This window comes from Accipiter gentilis, chromosome 22, assembly GCF_929443795.1.
Source record: "Accipiter gentilis chromosome 22, bAccGen1.1, whole genome shotgun sequence".
Classification (NCBI taxonomy): Eukaryota; Metazoa; Chordata; class Aves; order Accipitriformes; family Accipitridae; genus Astur; species Astur gentilis.
The window spans coordinates 1,021,164-1,041,916 of NC_064901.1; the positions used below are offsets into that span (position 1 = coordinate 1,021,164).

The 20,753-nt window shown below is 40.3% G+C and overlaps 1 protein-coding gene across 47 annotated transcripts in view; it reads right to left on the reverse strand.

Moving 5' to 3' along the window:
• The window catches only part of NRXN3 (neurexin 3), a 1,031,704-nt gene that overhangs the window by 97,213 nt on the left and 913,738 nt on the right, over positions 1–20,753 (reverse strand). For 26 of the 47 annotated variants that reach the window (XM_049825576.1, XM_049825575.1, XM_049825558.1 and 23 more), the window contains one exon: positions 17,276–17,583. In XM_049825576.1, coding sequence (XP_049681533.1) covers positions 17,276–17,583 — 308 coding nt within the window. Of the gene's footprint in view, positions 1–1,698; positions 1,779–17,275; positions 17,584–18,887; positions 18,948–20,753 lie in introns of all 47 variants that reach the window. The other 21 variants (XR_007509161.1, XR_007509160.1, XM_049825548.1 and 18 more) reach the window with 2 other exon arrangements.

Genomic DNA, 20,753 nt, shown 5'->3' on the forward strand with positions numbered 1-20,753 from the left:
ACTAGATTAGAAGCTTGTTTCCTCATTCATTCTCATTACTTGTCTTGCATGCAGTTATTTCTAATTCACATCAGTTTTGCACACTTTCAGTGTGAAAGAAGAGAATCAGGTTATTTTAATTTATAGGTAGCTTAAGTTTTCACCTCTCTATAGTCACTGCTGTGACTACAGTGAAGTTACATGTGACTCAGCTTTGAAGTTAGCTGTTACAGATGAGTGAGAGGATTCTAGACAGAGGCATGGAGTTTAATGAAGGCTGACTTAACCTGCTTCTCCAGTATACATTGAATTTTAGGCTGCTAGTTCTCATGGATGAGGATGGGTTTCGAAAAAGACAGAAAGACTGGATTACAGAAAACATCAAACAACAGGTACAGTTGACCAGAGAGTCCTATTTGTACTGTTCTGTAACACAAAACTAAGGCTAGGCAAATAAAAAAGCAACTGATTTTAAACAAATAAATGTCAATATTTGATGTTTTGTGAAAGGTAATGCTGTATTACCACAGCTAAGTGAGTAATAAACATCCTGGGAGGATTAGGTGTTTTCATAAACAATACTTGAGGAATCTTAGCCAGGATAATATTATAAGGCAATCAATCCTCACGCTCTGGGAGTCAATGTCCAGGGACAGAATCCAAGAGAAATACAGCACACACATGCAAAAACCATGAGGAGATGCACTGGGCAGGTAACAGTTTCCTCTCAAACCTCCTGCCATTTCATGGTCTCAGCTACTGTCTGCTAAGCCTGTTGATGAAATTAAGACTAAGCCCTGCAAGGCAGATGCCTCCCATTCCCCCAGGGAAGAGTTTAGTCCTCTTTGCGTTTTGCAAATCTCCTGGAAATGGGAAGGGCACACCCTGTTCAAAGGGGGCAGGGATATTACTAGGCCTCTAGCATACGTAGGACTTGGAAAAGCAATTCCATTTAAGTCAGTTTATATCACTGGATAAGGTTTGTATTCAGCTGACATTACAATAAACAAAAGGTGGAAGCACTGAAGAAGCAGTGGGGATTTGTGGAAAGTTAAGAGACCTGCATAAGGAAGAGAAAGACAGTGTGGTGTGATGTGATGTAATGGCAAGAGAGGGGAGAAAAAACAAAAGATGTAAGCTGAGACAGAAAAGGTTAATTCAGAGCCCTGGGAATTCTTTGGAGGGAGACAGCTGCCACTGACAGCACATAAACATTCCACAGCAGAGGAGCTTCAGAAAGCACAGCGGAGGTCATTCAAAAGTGCTCCACATCTCAGAAAGCCTTTTTTAATTTAGAAGAAGAAAATCCAGAGTTTGACGTGAATGGTTTTCCTTTGATTTGTTTTCCAGGTCTGCAGATGAAGACAACACAGTAAAGCCTGGAAAGCACATGTGAGCTCATCTTTCTTACAGAAGCCTTGAACAGCACAGCAAGCTTCTCAGTCTTAGTGAGAGGACTGTGCAGGTGTGCTACTCAAGGTGTATTTTAATAAGAAATATTGCACTCCTGGGCAGCGAAATAATTAGGCTCACTTGACTTTTCTCTTTTAAAGAGAAAGAAACTCCTCAGAAGCCATAAGATTTGAGCCCAGTACAGAAGGAGCAATGAATAAACCATTCTCATAGGATGCCAACATAGGATGTGAGATCTCAGTGTAAGAGGTCAAAGCCAAAGATCATTTTAATGAAAACCCTTGACAACTAATGAAAATCTTTCACCGGTTCAAGAAGGACGTCAAAGTGGCAGAACTGTCACAGAAGGAATAGCAGTCCAGAAATGAGTTATTAGGTGAATATACCTAGGGAAAAAGGATATTCTGCTGAAGCAAGTACTGTATCCCATTGGAAGCTTTGCATATGTATATCCATTTGTTACTACAGAATGTAACGCCATGCAGAGAAACTTCAATAAAGCATTGCAAGGGCATTGAAAAGCCTTGCCATATTAAGAAATAGCCTTGTTTATAATAAAAAGCTCTGACTGACATCCTTTTTTACTCTTACGGCAGTGGTTGAAGATGTTAGCATCCCCAGTTGTCCTCCTCACCCACAAACCAGAGGTTATTGCCCCTGCAGCAAGGGCAACGAAGAAGACTGTGTGTCCATTGCTCCACAGCTCCATTTCAGGAACCAGCATGCAGTGTAACCTGCTCATCTAAAGGGGCTGGCACTGCAGCACAGGCTGTGACCTGAAGCAGCTCAGGCACAAGTGCATGTCCTGATCTGCCAGCTCTGCCAGGAGGCAGCTTAAAGGGGTGATCAGAGACATGAGAATGATGAACTACTAAATGGCAAAATTCAGTAAGGAAAGTCTTTGAGACCTGAACATTGAAGCTTTGCTGTCTCTTTGATTCTGCTACTGAAGTTTGCCACTTGAATTGTCTGTTCACTTCTGCCAGTTTGAACCCCAGCTACCTCTGAAGACAGCTGCAGTATAACCTCACAACCACCATGTTAATGTGGGGTCATGTGTGAACCAGTTCGTCTGAGATGGTATTTCCTGCTTCTCAGTAAGCAATGTGACAAGCTAATATGGAGAATGTTTTCCACTCCCTAAACTGAGCTAATTTAGACCTAGTTTGGACATTGCTTCACTGTTGTCCAGACCTACCTGTCTATCCTTGACAGAAAAAAAATAAGAAAACCCAAACCACCTACTGTCTCTGTGGATGCTAACAGCTTGCACATGTTAACAAGATACACAAAGTACAGCCATGAAATGCAGATGGGGAGGATTCTCTTTAACCAGTGGACATAATTTTGCATGTCAGAAGGAGCTATTGTTGAGGTAACGGTCTTATTGAGATCATTTGACTATTCAACAACCTTTTTTTAAATAACTGATTTAGGGGTGTCCTGATGCAATGACAGCTTGGTTAATTATATCCTGCTTCTGTATGGTTTTGCTTCTTGCTTCACAGCCATGTTGGAAGGATTTTTAGTTGCCATCCTAAACTACTGCTGGTTTAGCTATGCATTATTAAACAATAATTAGGTGCTAACCTAAAATTAGCTATATATCTGTGATAAAAAAACAATCCTTGGATACAGTTTGTAACATGCCTCAGAAAGAAATTTTGTTACTGCCTGTTTTCATTGCTGTTAGCATTCACACACAGTGCTCCAGCAGATGCCACGTGATCTATCCCAGAGACTGAAGCCTTCGGTCAAGGGGATCTGAAATCCACCTATTTCCCTTGCTACAGAGCAAAGAATCACAGCTCTACCCAGCAATATTTGGCTGAAGGGACTGCTTTAGACAACTTCCTCTACCTGGCACTATGTCAAAGGCATCAACTGAATTAAGAGTTTCCCCAAATGACACACAAGTAGGAAAGCAAATTCTGTGTCTAGAACCAGGAATGGCTGAACTCCTGCATACAGTCTGATGCTAAAGAAGGTCAATCAAGTTAAAATTGGCATCCTGATGCTGCCATGTGGGTTACAGCTCAAATTTTACTGCTCTGTGCAAATTAAAATCACACCAGATGCATTAAAATAGAGCAGAAATGGCACCTGGAACAACATGATCCAGTTAAATGAACAATCACTACAAGCAGTGATTAGAAAAAACAGTCCCACTACAGACACCACACCAGAGTTATAGTACAGTCCACGTTTAACTTCTCCATATCTCTTCCAGTATATATGTACAACTTCCAGTATCAAGTGCTTAGGGCATGCTCTTCTTCAGTGATGTGAATTTTCTGTTATATCATTGCTTGGTGTTTTCAGAAAACAGCCATTTTCACAAACACAGTCTCCCTTCTATTATTCTATAATTTTTAGAAGTGGCCACCAGATTTTCTTAAATGATGGTTTTCAGTAAAGAAAATTTGTTTCTAGGAACAGTGAGTATGGCCATTCATAGTCACTGATACCTTTGACAGTTTTGAACCAAAATTCATATTATGGTTTTTACCATCACTTTTATCTGCACATCTAAAAAAAAGTAAGAAAATTTATTTTCTAGACCCCATACTTTCATGCAATTAAAACTGAAAAACTAATCTGTGAATGATAAAAAATCATTAAAAAACCAAGTTATTAATTCAGTTTTACTTTTACAAAATGAAAACCAGCCCTCCCCTTTTTCAGAAAGTACTATGGTTTTTTCTTTTAAAAGGTCTTCCTGCACAGCAAAAGGGATGAGAAATTACAGGGGTCTGGACTGACCTTTTTTTTTTTTTTTTTAAGTCTTTGCCTTCTATGGATGAATTTGCACAGGACTGCCAAAAAATTCCCTGACTTGCACCATGATGAAGTTATGATTCAGCCCTAATCTAAATCTCTGTATAGTTCCACAGTAAAGCTATCAGTCATATAAATAATATATACTTATAGAAGGAGAGGATTTCTGGCTCAGAGAGATGTAATTAACAAGCAGATTTCTAATTTCTAGGTACATAGGTGTTTTGAGTTAATAATTTACTATTTCTCCCCACATTCTTAGTCTGAATTTATGGACCATTGCAGGTAGATGGGCTCCTGAGCTGAAAAGCTGTCAGATGCCAAGGCAATAAATGTGACAGGTCCTGCAAATGCAACTTGCCAGATGGAGCTTAGCTGTACCCATGGATAATAGTAATCACTCCTCTAGTCTTCTCCGTAATGTCCTATTGGAAGAAATGGGGTATGACACTACCTAACCACTGTCACCTTTCATTGCCACCACAGAAACTGCCTCTCAGCTTTAGAAGGATGAAAAAGCAAGAGAATAACATCTAACAGAAAAAAAGTGAAAAAAAAGTAATAATCCTGAAGTCCTCCTGACCTTCAGCTACTGCTGTCATTAAAACAGCTTTGAATAGAATTAAAACAGCCAGTAAATTCAAAGTGACCAAACCCAACAGAAGCAGAGGGACAGCCAGCCTGTGCCATTACCTCTCTGCCTCTAGAATGATCCCTGTGTTGTAAACTGTTATTTATATTCTCTGCCTTGTTCAATCTGCAGCGCTCTCAGGGAAAGTGATGACATTGCCCTCCTTTCACCCCATTTCCTCTCTCCCAGCAGAAGCCCTGATGCCATTTAACTTTCTAATTGTCTGTCTACCTTTGATGCCTCATGTCCACCACTACAATACCAAGCAGGAAAGCATAAATCCCCACCAAGAGTTGCAGCAGGAGAGCTTTCCAAGCCCCACCAAAGAAGATCTGGTCTTGTGGAAGTGAGAGAGCAATTCAGACTCAGAATTTGATCCAGGGACCTAGCTGAAACTGCACAACAAACCATCATAAAAAGAGCAAGACACAGACTGCAGGGCTGCAACTCACTCTAATTGCTACAGCATTTCCTAAGGCCAAAGTGAACATTGCAGATCCTGGTCCTTAGTAATCCACAGCCAGGTTCTTGCCCTCCTTTCCAGTTCTTGCCAACTTCCTCCCTTCCCTCCAGGAATCACATGGAGCAGAAGCTAACACCATTCCGTGGCCTCAGGTAACAAAGGACAAAACAACCAACTTGCAAGCATCAGACATTAGCTGAGAGGCAGCCAGAGAGACACCAAGCCTTTTCACAGCAGATTGTAAGTGGTTCTTGCTTCTTGCCAGGGCAACAAATACTACAGCCAAGCAAGCAGAAATTTCTCTGCTTTGCTTGAGTCCATAAACAGAAGGACGTGTGATCAGCCATCTGAGCACCACAGAATTATTCATCTTCAGGCAAGCAACAATACCTCACAATTAGTCAGGTGTGAGGGTGGAAGAAGTCCTCTACAGGAGAGGCTCCCACTGCAGTAGTTCTTCGAGGCATATACATGACACACAACCCTCCTTCCCATCTATCTATCCTTTCCACCCTGGCACTCTTATTTATATCTAGCAGCTGGAAATCCTACCTGATGGCTGGTCCCCAGCACCTGCACATGACTCTGTTATAGAGTGAGGCCAGCTGCCCTCCTGGCTCTGGAGGAAGCCCATAAGCTCTGCTGCTTAGTGCCTCCTCCGGTGCTGTTAAAGCTGAATGCCTTCAGAGGAACAGGCTGTACATTCTGACTTGCCTAGCATATCTACATTTCTAAATTTCATTCTCACAAATTGGGAAATCTCAAGACGAGACAAGCAGGTGACAGCAGCAGTCAGTCATCTGAACAACCATTGCTCACAAGCTTAAGAACAACTTCAGTTCATTACACAAGTCTAAAGTGTGACAGAGTAAACGACAATGCATTAGGCAGTGAGAGGACAACTTAAGTGTATGTAAACTGGGAGACATATATGGGACTAACATGAGTGGAGGAGTTGCATATATCAGGTATACAGAATCAGTTTTAGCTTGCTTTGCTATGAATATCTCTAATGAGGTTATGCCTATAACAGTGAAACAAACCTGGGCACTGGAGACCCACATGCTAATCTAAGTGTTAATACAAACACACAGCATTGCTCTAGCAGAAAACAACAGGATTAACTGCTGCCAAAATGTAATCAATTGGGAGCTAAAATAATTTTGCTTAAAATTAGGACTCTAAACATATTTGTAAGTCTTGATCTTACTCTGTGAAGGAAGAGGACATTATGCCAATATACTCACAGCAAAGAGTAATAAAACAGAGAGCCCAGGGAATACTGATCCTACCAAAAAATTCTTCTATAGTGTAGGTATCATCACTCCTCTTTCTATATCTATCCCATTTCTTTTTTGATGTCCACCAGCATCTCACCATAATAAGAATATATTTAGGAAAATGAGTAGTCACACTTGTTAAAACAGACAGAATGCTGAAATAAGGAGAGAGGCAACATGACTCTTAATCCCAAATGAGTCTATTCCATCATTAGAGGTACGCCTTTCTGTATTCCTCTTCTCAAAGGGAAAACGAAATAAGGTGTGACCTCTTTACTGTATCTTTAAGTCTTTTTTCTTAAGATCCTGAGGAAACAAGACATACTCACTCATAAGACAGGCCTCCTACTCAAATTTAAGTCATGCCCATTCAAAGCATCCATTTCTGTTTTTACCACAGCACAGAGTAAATTTTCTGCTCGATGTTGTACACATCTGTAGGATCAAAGTGGAACAACAAGGTCACAGTACCACTATGAAAGGCTGAGGCCAAGGACCAGGCAGGGGGGAAAGGGACTACAACGCCTGAGGGAATTTACAAAGTATAACCGATACTACCAGAATAGTGCCTGTAAATCTGGCTGTGAGACAGACCAAGGACCAGTGTATACTTGTTTTACTACACAGGGAAAGTAAAGAATCATTTGGAAAGGAGGTTTGTTGACAGGTGCTGAGTGAATTGAATAGGACTTAGTAAACAGTAGCTCCTGGTTCAGGACCTGTATTCAGCCTGCTACAGCCTCTTGGTTTTCTAGCTAAAATGCTGCAACTCCAAAGCAGCTTGGCAGCTCACCTCCTTCTGCAAAATGCCTGTGTTCCACTAGCTGTGGCCTGCGCCATTCATCTTCTTGCCATCAATTCTGCCCTCACCTCTTGCTTCCTGCTGTGTCAGTACATTAAGTTCTTCTAACAGGAGGAAAATATATTAAAGGAATAATAATAACACTGATAACAATAGTCTAAGAAATACATATTTCTTTCTCCATACTTCCCCTCATTCGATTAGTCTCCCAGCAAGAGCAGCATTAATCACTGGGGCAACAGATAAAAGATAAAGACCAATTTGAATTTTGCTGTGTGCTACTGAGTGTGTATGTGTGTGCTTAGGCAGCAGGATAATATGTCATTTTGTATATTTATGCTGCTGGAGTCAGTCAGGACTGGTTCTCCATTGTTACCACAGATTAAAATCATTCATGTCCTTATACTTTCATTGGAGGTCATCTTTCAGGAAAAAAAAAAAGGACATTATGACCAAGTTAAATTCAAGCTATTTGTGCAAATCTCTGTGTATGTCTTGGGCACTGAGGCTATTGCTTGGATGTTAGAAGAATACAAGATATAGTAGTTTTTTCTCCTTACCTGACCTGACTTTTTTTACACTGAGTTTTCCTGTTCAAAACAGTTACTGGAAAAGAGCTCTTGCAAGTGACATGAAGAGGTGCTTTTTAGATTATCTTAGTACAAATGTGTAAGAGTCCAGCTCCACCTGAGTTTGAACTGCTGTGGAAGAAGCCATGGGTCCTCAGATCTCACTGCCAGCAGTTGTACTGAACTGAGTCCCTGCCAGCTTGGCAAAAAAAAAAAAAAAAAAAAAAAAAAAAAGACTTCCCTTTATCCCTGGGGAAGGTAGAGTTTGGAACAAAGCAGAGATTAAGAAGTAGAAGAACAGTTACCAATCCATATGGGTACAAGTTTCTCTCTTCTCCAAAGCTTGTCCATCCAAAATAGAATTGCTAGAGCCACCAGCCTACCACCTTTAGCCATGTCACTCTCCATCTTTAAATCTTGCAGTTTCCTTCCCCTATCTCTATAAGATAGATGTATCTCATCATCTGGATCTTAGTTCCTTGTCCGCACCTCAGTATTCATCCTTTCTTCATCCACTTTCATACATTTAGCCATTACAGAATTCCCAATGTTTCCTACTCTCTGTTTCACGCCTCCTAATAAACTACTGGTATTCCCTGGAAGTGTCCTTACCCACAAATCAATTTCCTTAGCACACCTGATCTGAGACACAGCAAAATGGGCAACACAGCACCAGTCTCAAAGTAATTTTTAGGGCAGATGGTTCCTTCATGAGTCTTATAAGGGTGAAACGCCAACAGACCAAATTTTCTCCAAGAACACACAGTAAGAAAGAAGGGGAGCATTTGCATCCCATGCAATACCAAGAGAACTGAAATCCAATTTGTCACCCCTTTGCCTTTATTTTTTCAGTTGAAATTTTGTGGAAACAAATTCTTATCTTTCAGAATATAATAGAAGTAATTTTGCAATCAAAATGAACAACTTCCCACCTACTCATGTGCCATCTAAGGGAAAAGAGACAGGATTGGTGGTTGCATAGCCTGTCTTGCTAATTGCTACTTTTAAGAGCTGTACCATGACAGACATATCTTGCAAATCAGTGACAACTCATCCCACAGATGAAAAAGAAACTAGCAGAAATCCTTCTGTATCTGCTAGTTAACACCACCATCATTCTACAGAAAACCCAAGGCACTAATTACATGGTTTCAGAAAGCGGGTCTGTCACAACAGCATGGATGTGTTTCTAATTTCTGCACATTCATTCAAATATGAGCTAGGAAAGTTAAGGGGTACATTCCCACCTCTCAGCCAGTCTTGTTAAAAAATTCCAAACAAATAAAATGGAACTATATGCTCTGGAAGTATTTTGGCAACATCTGCAGCTTCTAGGCATTTCCTTGAAGTATATAAATAGCAAGCAGAGCAGATATGCTATAACAAAACATGAGCAAATCCTCCAACTATACTGGAGCTATAACAATTGATTCTACTCCATTTATTTCTAAGCACTTGCTTTTGTAGTATTGGATCTCTTCATCATATATTGTCACTGCACAACCGTCCTAGAACAACACACTTGTCCTATTCTTTCATTTGGCTTGTGATCAAATGTATGGTCAGCTATTGTAGCTTTAGTTCCTGAACACTGTATTAATCAGATTTTGAAAATAATCTTCCACGTGACTTTCAAGAATCCTTTCTGGTGGGGCAAATGACATGTCTAAATAAACCAAGGGGTACCGTGCCGTAAAAAAAATAAAGTACATCCTGATGTTTCTAAGGTTACTTTCCAAAAAAAGGTATGCCTGCGTGCCTGTCTGAAGAAGGTAGGTGTCACTTTTCTACAGCTGTTATTTCAGCTTCTTACCCTTTTAATACTGAAAAGGGTGTGCTTTTTGGTCACCTAAAATCAAACAAATACTTCAATGAGTTCTTGATCAAGATAAAAAAATTCATCAGAGAAAATAAAAAAAAAGTGCTGAAATCCTAGAAAAGTGCTAGACCAGCCCACCCTTCATATGCTGGGCCATATCTTCATTTCCAAAATTCAAAGTAGAACAGAACTGGGTACATGTGTCAAAAACACCAGCTGAGATTTTGCTGCAAGTCCCAAATGATTATTCAGATCTGCAGATTAAAGGCAATGTAAACTCAACCTTTGTAGAAATTAATCAGCTAACTTGGGCCCTCTGTAAACTATTAGGCTGAAGAAATAAAAAGACAATGTGGGTCTGTCCTGGTTTCAGCTGGGATAGAGTTAACTGTCTTCCTAGTAGCTGGTACAGTGCTGTGTTTTGAGTTCAGTATGCGAAGAATGTTGATAACACTGATGTTTTCAGTTGTTGCTCAGTAGTGTTTAGACTAAAGTCAAGGATTTTTCAGCTTCTCATGGCCAGCCAGGGCACAAGAAGTTGGCACAGGACACAACCAAGGCACCTGACCCAAACTGGCCAACGGTGTATTCCATACCATGGGACGTCCCATCTAGTTTAGGAACTGGGAAGTGGGGGGCAGGGAATCGCCGCCTGGGGACTAGCTGGGTGTCGGTCGGTGGGTGGTGAGCAGTTGCCCTGCGCATCATTTGTACATTCCAATCCTTTTATTATTGCTGTTGTCATTTTATTAGTGTTATCATTATTAGTTTCTTCTTTTCTGTTCTATTAAACCGTTCTTATCTCAACCCAGGAGTTTTACTTTTTTTCCCCGATTTCCTCCCCCATCCCACTGGATGGGGGGGAGTGAGTGAGCGGCTGCGTGGTGCTTATAGTTGCTGGTGGGGTTAAACCACGACAGGGTCCCAGCAGAACACACAATGGAGTGGCTGAAGTGACTACTTGACAACACTACTATATAAAAACTGGTTATCTATATTTTGAGAAATCATACTATGCATCAACTAGTGGCACACAAGTTTGCCACACACATTCAATCAAATCCCTCCCCTGGAGTCATGAAAGAGTAGTCTCCATTTGGAGCCAACAATGGTTACCAAGTTAAATGTTCAAATATCACCGGTGATAATGTCAACAAATGACAGCATACACCAGCATATGCATGAGCTGTTTTACAAATACAATGTTATTTATTACTCTAATTGTACTTAGCAGAAATACAAGGCTGAGCCCATTTCCACCATCAGTACTTGTCAGCACTTGGGAGTGTAGGCTGGAAAAATATTACAGTAAAATCACATTCCCTTTTTGGATGAGTACTGAACTCCTGGCTCACTATGGCACTTCCAGAAGTGCAGCACACCTGTCTTCTGCAGAAAGTGAATGAAATAATGAAAATATAGGATTATATTTTAGACTATATGAGTTTTATAGGTAATCCAAGTATCCTGAACACTACATCAATAAATAAAATTTAAACACATCACACCTCTCCCCCATCTAATGCTCAGTTAAAATTTGGAGAATATTTTTATCCTTTTCCCATACAGAACATTATCATATCATATACATGTTTCTGGCTAGGTAGCTACTACATTACATGCCAAAGATTCTGTATTTCAGTGTGCACTAAATCTATTTATATACTACATACTTGTGAAATATTTAGAGGTCGTTTAGTATAATTGAATTAATCACTCTGTAACCTACACGAACAGTAGTTTGCATGAAAATTTTCTATTCCACATTTGGATTCTTGCTTCCACACTGCTTGCTTTCTCTGCCCAAACCACATTACCATTTAATCATCACAGAAGAGATGTGACTGTGAATAAGTAAATGCCATTTTGTGAATTTCACTGCAGCAATACAACTTTACCAACAGGACTCACTCAACAGGACTGTAGTGCAGGAGAAAGGATTCCACTCTGAAAGATGGTACAGGTTGGGGGCTTTGGTCTCTTTAAGAAAAAATAGTTGAGGAAGAAGCAGAAAAGGAGGGATGAAAGCCAGACTGCGTAATTCTCAGCAGTACCAATGGGCCAATGAAATCAGTCTTTAAAGCAGAGAGTCATCAAAAGCTCTTTTCATTAGAGCTTTGCAGTCTTGGGATGAAAATGTCACTAGTGACTTATAAGAAGCAAAAACTAAATTAAAGGCCAATTTCTGCCCGCCCCCCCTCCCCCCGCCCAACTATTATCTATGAGTGTAAAAGAAAGTACCTAGGAAAGACCAAGGGTTAGACAATTTTGTCTTAGCTGACAGTGAAAGTCTAATTAGACTGACAAATCTTCTGTGCTATTTTCCTTTGTGATATACACTGTAAGAAAGGACTTAGCCTGAAGCTGCACGTTATGAAAAGACATTAATCAAGATTATTGGACTCTCAATAGAAAACACAGTTAGAAGGCTGGAAAGCCTAATGGTTAAAATAAAAGGTTGAGAACCTTATTCAGAGCCATGCCAATGGGCTGGACTCTCCACATTGATAATGGGCAGATGCCCTCTTCTATTCTTTAGAGAGAACATTCTGCATATTATATATCATGCACTGTCATTCTATGGCTCTAAGGTCATAGCTGAAAACATCCACAAGTAATTTATTCTCATCACCTCCAAGCTACAGTTTGAACAGTTTGGCAAGTGTCATTATCCTCATCTCAAGAAGTTGACGCATGCGCTGCGTATGTAACAGAGCACACAGTTCCTGGTTCCTCATGGAGAGCGTAACCAAAGTCCATCTGTCCTCCCAGAAGGGTTCTGATCTCTTTTTCACAGAAAACTGTCTGTTATTTTGGTCTTGGGGTCCCGGCCATCCATGTTATAGGGCAGATATATTAGGGGCCTGCCCTAGGTCAGTGGGCCCTAGGGCCTCCAGAAGCTTATCTGGAGCAGTTCTCCTTAAGAAGCCACACACTGGCTGGTATCATATCTTGGATTCACTGAACTGAACGTATTTCGAATGGATCGTGTATCACCATGCATGCTTTTCTAGACTGGCTTTACTTAGTAATTAACTTCAAAAATATCTTTACACAAATCATCTGAAAACTGAATGACCCAGCTGTGAACTGGACAGAACGTGCCACATCAAAGCATATGGAGAGTCTACTAAAAAGCTTTGAGCAGTGACTCACTAAATAAATTCTGAGCATAGAAGCAGCTGACATGTAAGCAGAAGCCAAGAGAATGAGTGTCACTTTAACTCGTTTTCACAGAAGTCTCCCAAACCCAGAAATCCCTGAACTACTTCACTAATAATTGAAGCTGTGCTTTAAATCAGGAAATGGGGACATGTGGGATTCCATGACCTTTAACAATTGCTAATGAAGTAACCCTGTGAGAAACATGGCAGCCTTGCAAGAATATGACGTGGCACACTACAGTGACTCTCATAATACCAGCCTGCACAGCATGATACTGTACCACATGCAAAAGCTAACAGGTTGTCTTTGAGGCCTTCATAGGGTAACATGGCAAAGCAGAAGTCCCAGAGAGGATATTGTTATCACAGGAGAGTCTGGTGTGTCAGGGCCCTGAGACTGGCAGCAAGAATTTAGTACAGCACATGTCACTTCTGAACAGACTGTACTTAAATCCAGAACAAAACCGCATGTGAGAAAGTCAAATCAGCATTTCTACTGAGGGGCAGCAGAGCACAAGCACCATTTGCGACTTGCTGAAACAAACACAAATCGAAACTCCTTTTTCTCCCTTATTTTCATTTAACAGAAAAAGGTCAGCTCTTCTTGTCTTCCTTCAAGGCCTCTCTGAAGTGTATCTGAATGACAGAAACGTTCCTATCAGTATAGCATACAGTCGTACATCTCAACTGTTCCTCACCCAAATCCTGCCTGTCCTCCACTGATCTGAGTTCCACTGCCTTGCAGAAATGTTATTATAAATTTTAAAACACAATGAAGTAATAGACTTTTTAAATGCTAATATCATAGCCACAGGGTATTTCCAGTAATATTTTTCTCTTAACTCCCTTTGTCTTGGTTGTTTATCCAAGACTACATCCCATGGTTGGGATCTTCACAAATTGAAAAGCATGTCATTGGTCTCTGCATATACTGTGTATTTTTAAAGCACTTCATTTTCCCAGCTGTTTTAGTCCAACTGTGCTCTAAAATACTTCTGGCAGTACTCAGACTACCTAATTGCAGCAGGTACCTTGGTGTACGTTACAAACAGAAGAAATCTTTGCAGTTACCATGCTCTTCTGTACTTCCTTAACAACTGATGTGTAAATCTAAATCCTACTGAATTCCCCTGGATTTTTTATCACTTTGGGATTACAGACTTGATATTCTGCACAAGCTTTATATGCATTTCAAAAATGAAAAGTTTTAGTTACTTACATATGAAAATGAGTAATACAAATAGCAAAGATTCTTCTAATAGAGTAAGAATAATAATTCTTTATCCCAATTCTTGCTATTTTGCATTAGATGCTTTAATTATACTTGTATCATGCTTGGTATTTCTACAACCAGAACCCTTCTGTGCTAAGTAGTGTACACATGCAAAAAAAAAAAAAAAAAGTACATTTTGAACCCACGGAGTCCACAATGTAAGCATAAAACAAGATATCACACATGGATACAGAAAAATGGATAATAAACCAAAAAATGTGACAATATTAATTGGTTTCATAAACAGCTGCCTTAGACCATCATCAGCCTAACCTCTGACAACTTTTTGGCACACATCATGATGAAGGGAGGGTTTCAATGGCATTGGAAAAATAACCTGCTGTTGCCTTGTGGATGGTACCAGGAAGCAGAAAGATTCTTATAATCAAATCTAAGAAGTCAGCAAAAAAATGCTCGAATCATGATGATCAGAATGGGGAGAGAAGAGGCTAAACTGTGAATGGCCTTGAAAGTGAAGAAAAATTGTTTATTTCTGAGCAGAAAAGAGAAGAGAAAGCTGGAGCAAGGTAATAACTAACTGTATTTGTACCACTCATAGCCTTAGGTACCTATATTTTACGTTCCCCAAAGAACAAACTTGTTCTATTAGATTTTTCCACCACTTAGATCTAAAATTGTAAGCAGGCTTGACAATGGCGATATTGAACACAAGCAAGATAAAATAACCATTAGGCATCTGAAAACCACAGCTGGAGATACTGCCCAAACAGAAAAAGACAATTTCTTCTCACTTTCACTGTACAAATAACGCAACTTAAGCTGACAGAATCAAATTCTACCAAGAGTAAGGAAGAAAGGAGAGCCATCTGTGCTGTGACAGCAATAAAAGGGCCTGATATTGAAATGCAGAAAGTTGTAATGGAGGTACATATTGACCTTTATCTTTCTTTCAGTGGGTAGCATGAAGTGTCAAAGAGTTATTGCTTTAATATCAGCTGAGATGAGGCCATTTCTTGTGGTGCATGTGTATCCAGGAAATCACTGCTCTAACCATGTTTTTAGAAGCACTTTGACACTTTATTAAATCTTCTTGATGCTCTTTCAGCACACAGTGGTCTCTACAGGTGGAGTGCACTGCCACGTAGGCTAGGCAGGAAGCTTTCTGGAAGAGTTCCTCTTCAGGTAAGCCAGAATCATTTCCAACTTGACACAGCCCACAAAGGTCCAGTGCTACTCTCTGTTACACTCCTACAGCTAAACACAGTTCTGCTGCCTTTATAAATTATGGAAAATCTCCAGTAAACTAACAAGAGCAAGATCAGGACCACAGACTTTATTCTTCTGGAGATGTAATCATACAACAATTTTCTCTAAAATTAGAGCTAGCCACTGAGGAGAAGAAACTGTAATTCTTTCAAAGTTTATGACAGTGACCAAGCCTGAGGTAATTTCCCCTCATTTAACTGAGATTTTTGTAAATCACCTCTTGGGTGTTTGAGGCTAATAACTCAATTAATACCAGTCCTGCTGCCAAGTGGGTTTACAGAGTGCCAAAGGGGGCAATGTTAAACCTTGGCTTGGAATTAATTACTCTAATAGTTGTAAATTCCACTGCAGCCCGAGGTACTTCACAGAATCACAGAATGGTTGTGGTTGAAAGGGATGTCTGGAGGTCATCTGGTCCAACCCCACCCTGCTCAAGCAGGGTCACACAGGGTCACTTGCCCAGGACCATGTCCAGATGGCTTTTGAATATTCACAAGCATGGACACTCCACAACATCTCTGGGCAACCGGTGCCAGTGCTCAGTCACCTGATGTTTAGAGGGAAACTCCTGTGTTTCAGTTTGTGTCCATTGCCTCTGGTCCTGTCACTGAGCACCACTTTCATCTTTACACCCTTTCTTCGGGTATTTGTATACAATGATAAGATCACCCCCTGAGCCTTCTCTTCTCCAGGCTGAATAGTCCCAGCTCTCCTAGCGTTTCCTCATAGGAGAGATGCTCAAGTCCCTTAACCAACTTGGAGACCCTTTGCTGGACTCTCTCCAGTAGCTCTCTCTTTTGTACTGAGAAGCCCAGAACTGGACACAATACTCCAGCTGTGGCCTGACCTCCTACACAATTAAGAGGATGATTTTTGTGTTTTCTTATCCTAAGTAATCAGGACTAGATAAAAAATAAAGAGAATGGTCATATATATACAAACACAATCAATAACTGATTAAAACTTCTGAAGCAGTTAGAAAGCAAGCATAGAACTTGCATGATCACAGATTTCAAAGTTCTTGATTTCATTAAGGTCTTTTGTCCCAAGCAGCAGAAATTGTTTCAGGGAAGCAGATGGAATAATTCAAATTTTTTCTCCAACTAGACAACAATATACCTTTCTCTGGAGGTTTAATAAAGGCACACTCTGATCAATAATCAGTCACCAGTATCTCAGCCAGTGTATTCTGGCTGCCACACAAGTGGTTCCAAAACCACTGCATTTTTAGGTCTGAAAACACTACATTGGCACAATTAAACCAGAACATCTGTAATTCTTTTTTTTTGGTAGAAATGATTTTTACAAATGACATTGGAACCACTCAATGTTGGAACATCTACATTTTGCAAGAAACTGATCTTGATAGTATTCCTTTAAAATTTTCTACAGGAAGGCTATAAAAGGAAAATGATAAATGGCGCTACCTGGAAGTAATGCTCCATTGCTTTTCTCCCCATTATGAACTTCACTGTTGCAGCAGTACCTACTGTCATAATAATAAATAACCATACACCCACCCCCCATTAAGCTTTGTAACTCCCTTAGGAATACATTTCCCTACATAGGGAACTGCAGAAACAGAGTTAAAATCCCATTCTCATTCACATTGGGGCAATCCTACTTACATAAATAGGGTTGCACTAAGAGAGGAGGAAAATCTGTCCCCATTATCACATACATGTGCCATAATAATTCATCCAGCTGTTTGTTCAGCAACACGAGGGCATTTTGTGGTGATTTACCCTATATAACATTATTAAATAGTTACATGGAACATGAGTCAGAGATCAGGGTTCCCATTTAATTTACAAGTGAGCAGTGAAACAAAAGACTAATTAAGAATCCCAGAAAATGTAGAAGACTAATTGACTCACCTGGATGCTGGGTGGTGAACGATTTTTTCGGGTTGTAGTGGTGGCCATCGTAGTTGTGGTTTCCATGACTGTAGTAGACATTTCTGGTGGCACGGAGGTTGTGGGTGTTGTTCCCAAGATGGAAGGGACTTCCCCAACGAGTCGGACACTTCCATTGATTTTAATGTTGGGATTGTTCTCTGCTGCCATGTTCAGCACTTTCAAGCCATTGTAATAGAGACCGGAGAGCTGGCCTTGGAAGAGACGCCCTCTGTCCTTCCCTCCTATGGCTATTTGCGCCTGGGTGTTGAAGATCGTTAACTGTCGTCCTAGTGAAGGGGGGGTGAATAATATTATTGACAGACATTTCCTTCACTTTGCATCTTACATTGAGTCCTGGCTAGAAATGACGGACAACAAAGAAGTAGATTCATTCTTGGTACTGTTTATGATGACTGTAGAAATACAGTATGGAAAGGTACTGCCTAAAGTTCATTAATAAGGAAGATTAGCCTGAAAGCAAGAACAGCTAAAACTGAACCTCATCCTTCAGCATCCACTCACACATCAAAACTCTGGAGGAGCTTTGACTCAGTCAGAAATTTGAACCCACTCTTCTAGACTTGGACTTATTTTAAACTACAAATAAGGCTTCAATATGTGGCTATTTATCTACTATTAATTCAGATTGCAGTACCTGTCAAGCTTTAGCTCATAAATAAACTTTCTATTTTGACTGGTCAAAGGATGGTATTAACTCATAAAGCCACTTTTTATAATGCAAAAGTTTTAAGGGGTGGCTTGAGGACAGTGAAACATCAGAAAAAAATTGATGGTGATACAACGATTGTGTAGGAATCTAAAGACAGGATTAGTCATGATCTTCCACCTGTAAATTTTGTGTTGTGAAGACTCACAAATCTAAACCCAAGAAACACCAAATGTAAACATTTGTGATGTCTCTGAAAGAGCAAAACTTTTGAAATAGTGAGGATAACTTAGTGCTTCAGATGGTTAAGGCCCAGAATGCCTTACATGTGACTCCCCTCTTACAGACAGTGAAATTCAAATGTAGGCAGGTTAAGTGATTTACTCAAGATCACTCCTTGAGTGTTACGAGTGGTCTAATATCATATGTAATAAAAAATATATTTATTAAAAATAAATCTAGTAACAATTGCCAATTCACCTATTTTTGCAGGACACTTAAATCACATTCAGCCTGGACTGCTCTATAAATACTGCTTATGTCCCAGGCTGCACTAGGTTGACTGTATTAAGAAATTAATTGCTTCATGCAGTACAAAGGCAGTGCCTTTAATTTCACTGTTCCTCAGAAGATTAGGGGCATGCCACCTGGAATCTGTTGAATTAACAGACAACCAGACTGGGCAGAGCTCAGAAGGGTTATCAATGCAGCATCAAGTCAATCATCATTCAAATATCTACTGCATGTTCCCAATTTAATCAAGTTTGCAACACATGTCCCCATCCCATTCCCGCTCCCCAGTTCTCACTCAACCCTGATGAGAGGTACAAAATGCCACCATGTAGCAAAGCAGAGCCTATAATGCACTGCTCATTCCTTCACAGCCAGTGGTTAGAGTAGATGAAAATACGAGGGGGAGCTCACCAATTTTGGTGGTCGTCGTGACGGGTCTCGAAGTCAAGTGGTGATGCGGTGTTGCATCATCTTATGGTGACAGGATGAACCATGGGGAAGAGAATGGGGACAAGAGAAGAAATGTATCTGAAAGGAGTTCCTGTCCCCAAAGAGGGCCCTAGCTAACTAAGCAAAAGTTTATGGAGAGGTGTAACATATGGACATGTGGAGGTGGGCTGCACATCCCTTGTGCTCCTCACCCACAGATTTGTAAATGAAACGCTAGAACTTGATCAGGGTGGAGTAACTGCATTGATGAAGAAACGAGAAATAAAAATGGAGGGTATCCTTCCCCTGGAAAGTGTTGAAACACCTGATGCGATATTCTGCATCTCAGGAGGTTTTAAACTTACCAGAGGCAACGTATGTCCATTAACACATCAACAAACATGCACTGAAGCCACACATCCTCAGCATGTAAAAACAGAGCCTTTCCTCTTGTCTATGAGGAAAATAGTATCCAATAACAGCATTTGTCAAAATATTCAGCCCCCTAAGCCCAGCTCCTGTCTGAGCTAGAGGAAATGGCACTGTATACTGTAGAAGGCCAAACTCTTGTCATATACCATGTCCTCAGAGTTTGCTTTTCTTTGTCCTGTTGTGCTTTGGATATTTTAATGGATATGCTGTCAGTTCTTTATTACACCATTTTCCCTTCTTCTCACACATTCCCTCCCTCTAGCACTATATTTCTTTCCATGCTGTCCCTGCCCCTACATACTCAGACATTTCACTTGCTACTGTTCCCTCCTTCCCACCTCACTCATGATAGAGTGCCAAAAGGTAGAGGTGAGATGAGTAAAGAACAGGGAGTTATTTCACTAATCTTGAGATGTTATCCCTGAAAATGGAGGGAAGGTACTGACCATTCAAAGTTTTTCCATTTCCATTCCTTTCTCCTCTTGAATCAATAATGTATCTTTTTTCATCTTTTACCAAAAGGAAAAGGGTTGGGTGATGATGAGGAAGGAGAATTTTTGGTGTTCCAGCTAGGAGAGCTCTCCAAGCCAGGTTAGAAAAGGGGTCCCTCACTTTTACTGAAGGATTACAACTCTCCTCAGCATGTCATGTATTCTAACCCAAGCTCACAGCACAGCTTTAGACATGTCTGTCATAACTCTTGCTTTACTTTCAAGAATGAGGAGATAGTATATTAAGGCTGAAAAAAAGATCATGTCTCCATTTCTGGGCCTTCATCTGCATCTTCTAACACTGAAAGAAAGTGTACACCAAGGAGGTGGCACCACTCCGGTTAAAAAGGAACTTTGATTGTGTTTTGAGGTCTTCCTTGTTTGTTAAGTGGTCTTCCAATCCAGGATTCATGTGCTGCACCATATGGTTAATGCTGGAGACAGCACTGTTACTAGAGCTGTGTTTGCTAAAAGAACAATCACTTGTTGGAGTCACCTACAACCTGTCATTCCTCATTCTTCACTTTACAGTAGTGTACATGTGCATGAATAAAGACAACAGGGAAATGGATATGGAATGAGAGAAAACTGTTGAGAGAATATACACTTAATTCTACCACCATAGATCTCTTCTAATCATTCTTTTGATGACATAGTTCTGAAGCCCTTACTTCCCCTAGTAAAATTTATTTGGCCACTGAATTTTACTGAGGAACTGTTCACATTAGTCAATTCTATTAGGTGTGTAAGGGTTGCAGACTTACAGTCCTTCTTATCCACAGAGAACTCTTCCTACTGCTATTTTAGTGTCATACTGGAGAAAAATGATGAGCACATTTTAAGTTTCTCAGGTGTTTTGTAAATGTTCTGAATAGTTCAAGCTCTCGTTTCTTTGTTTGCTCTCTCATTGACTTCTTCATTTGGA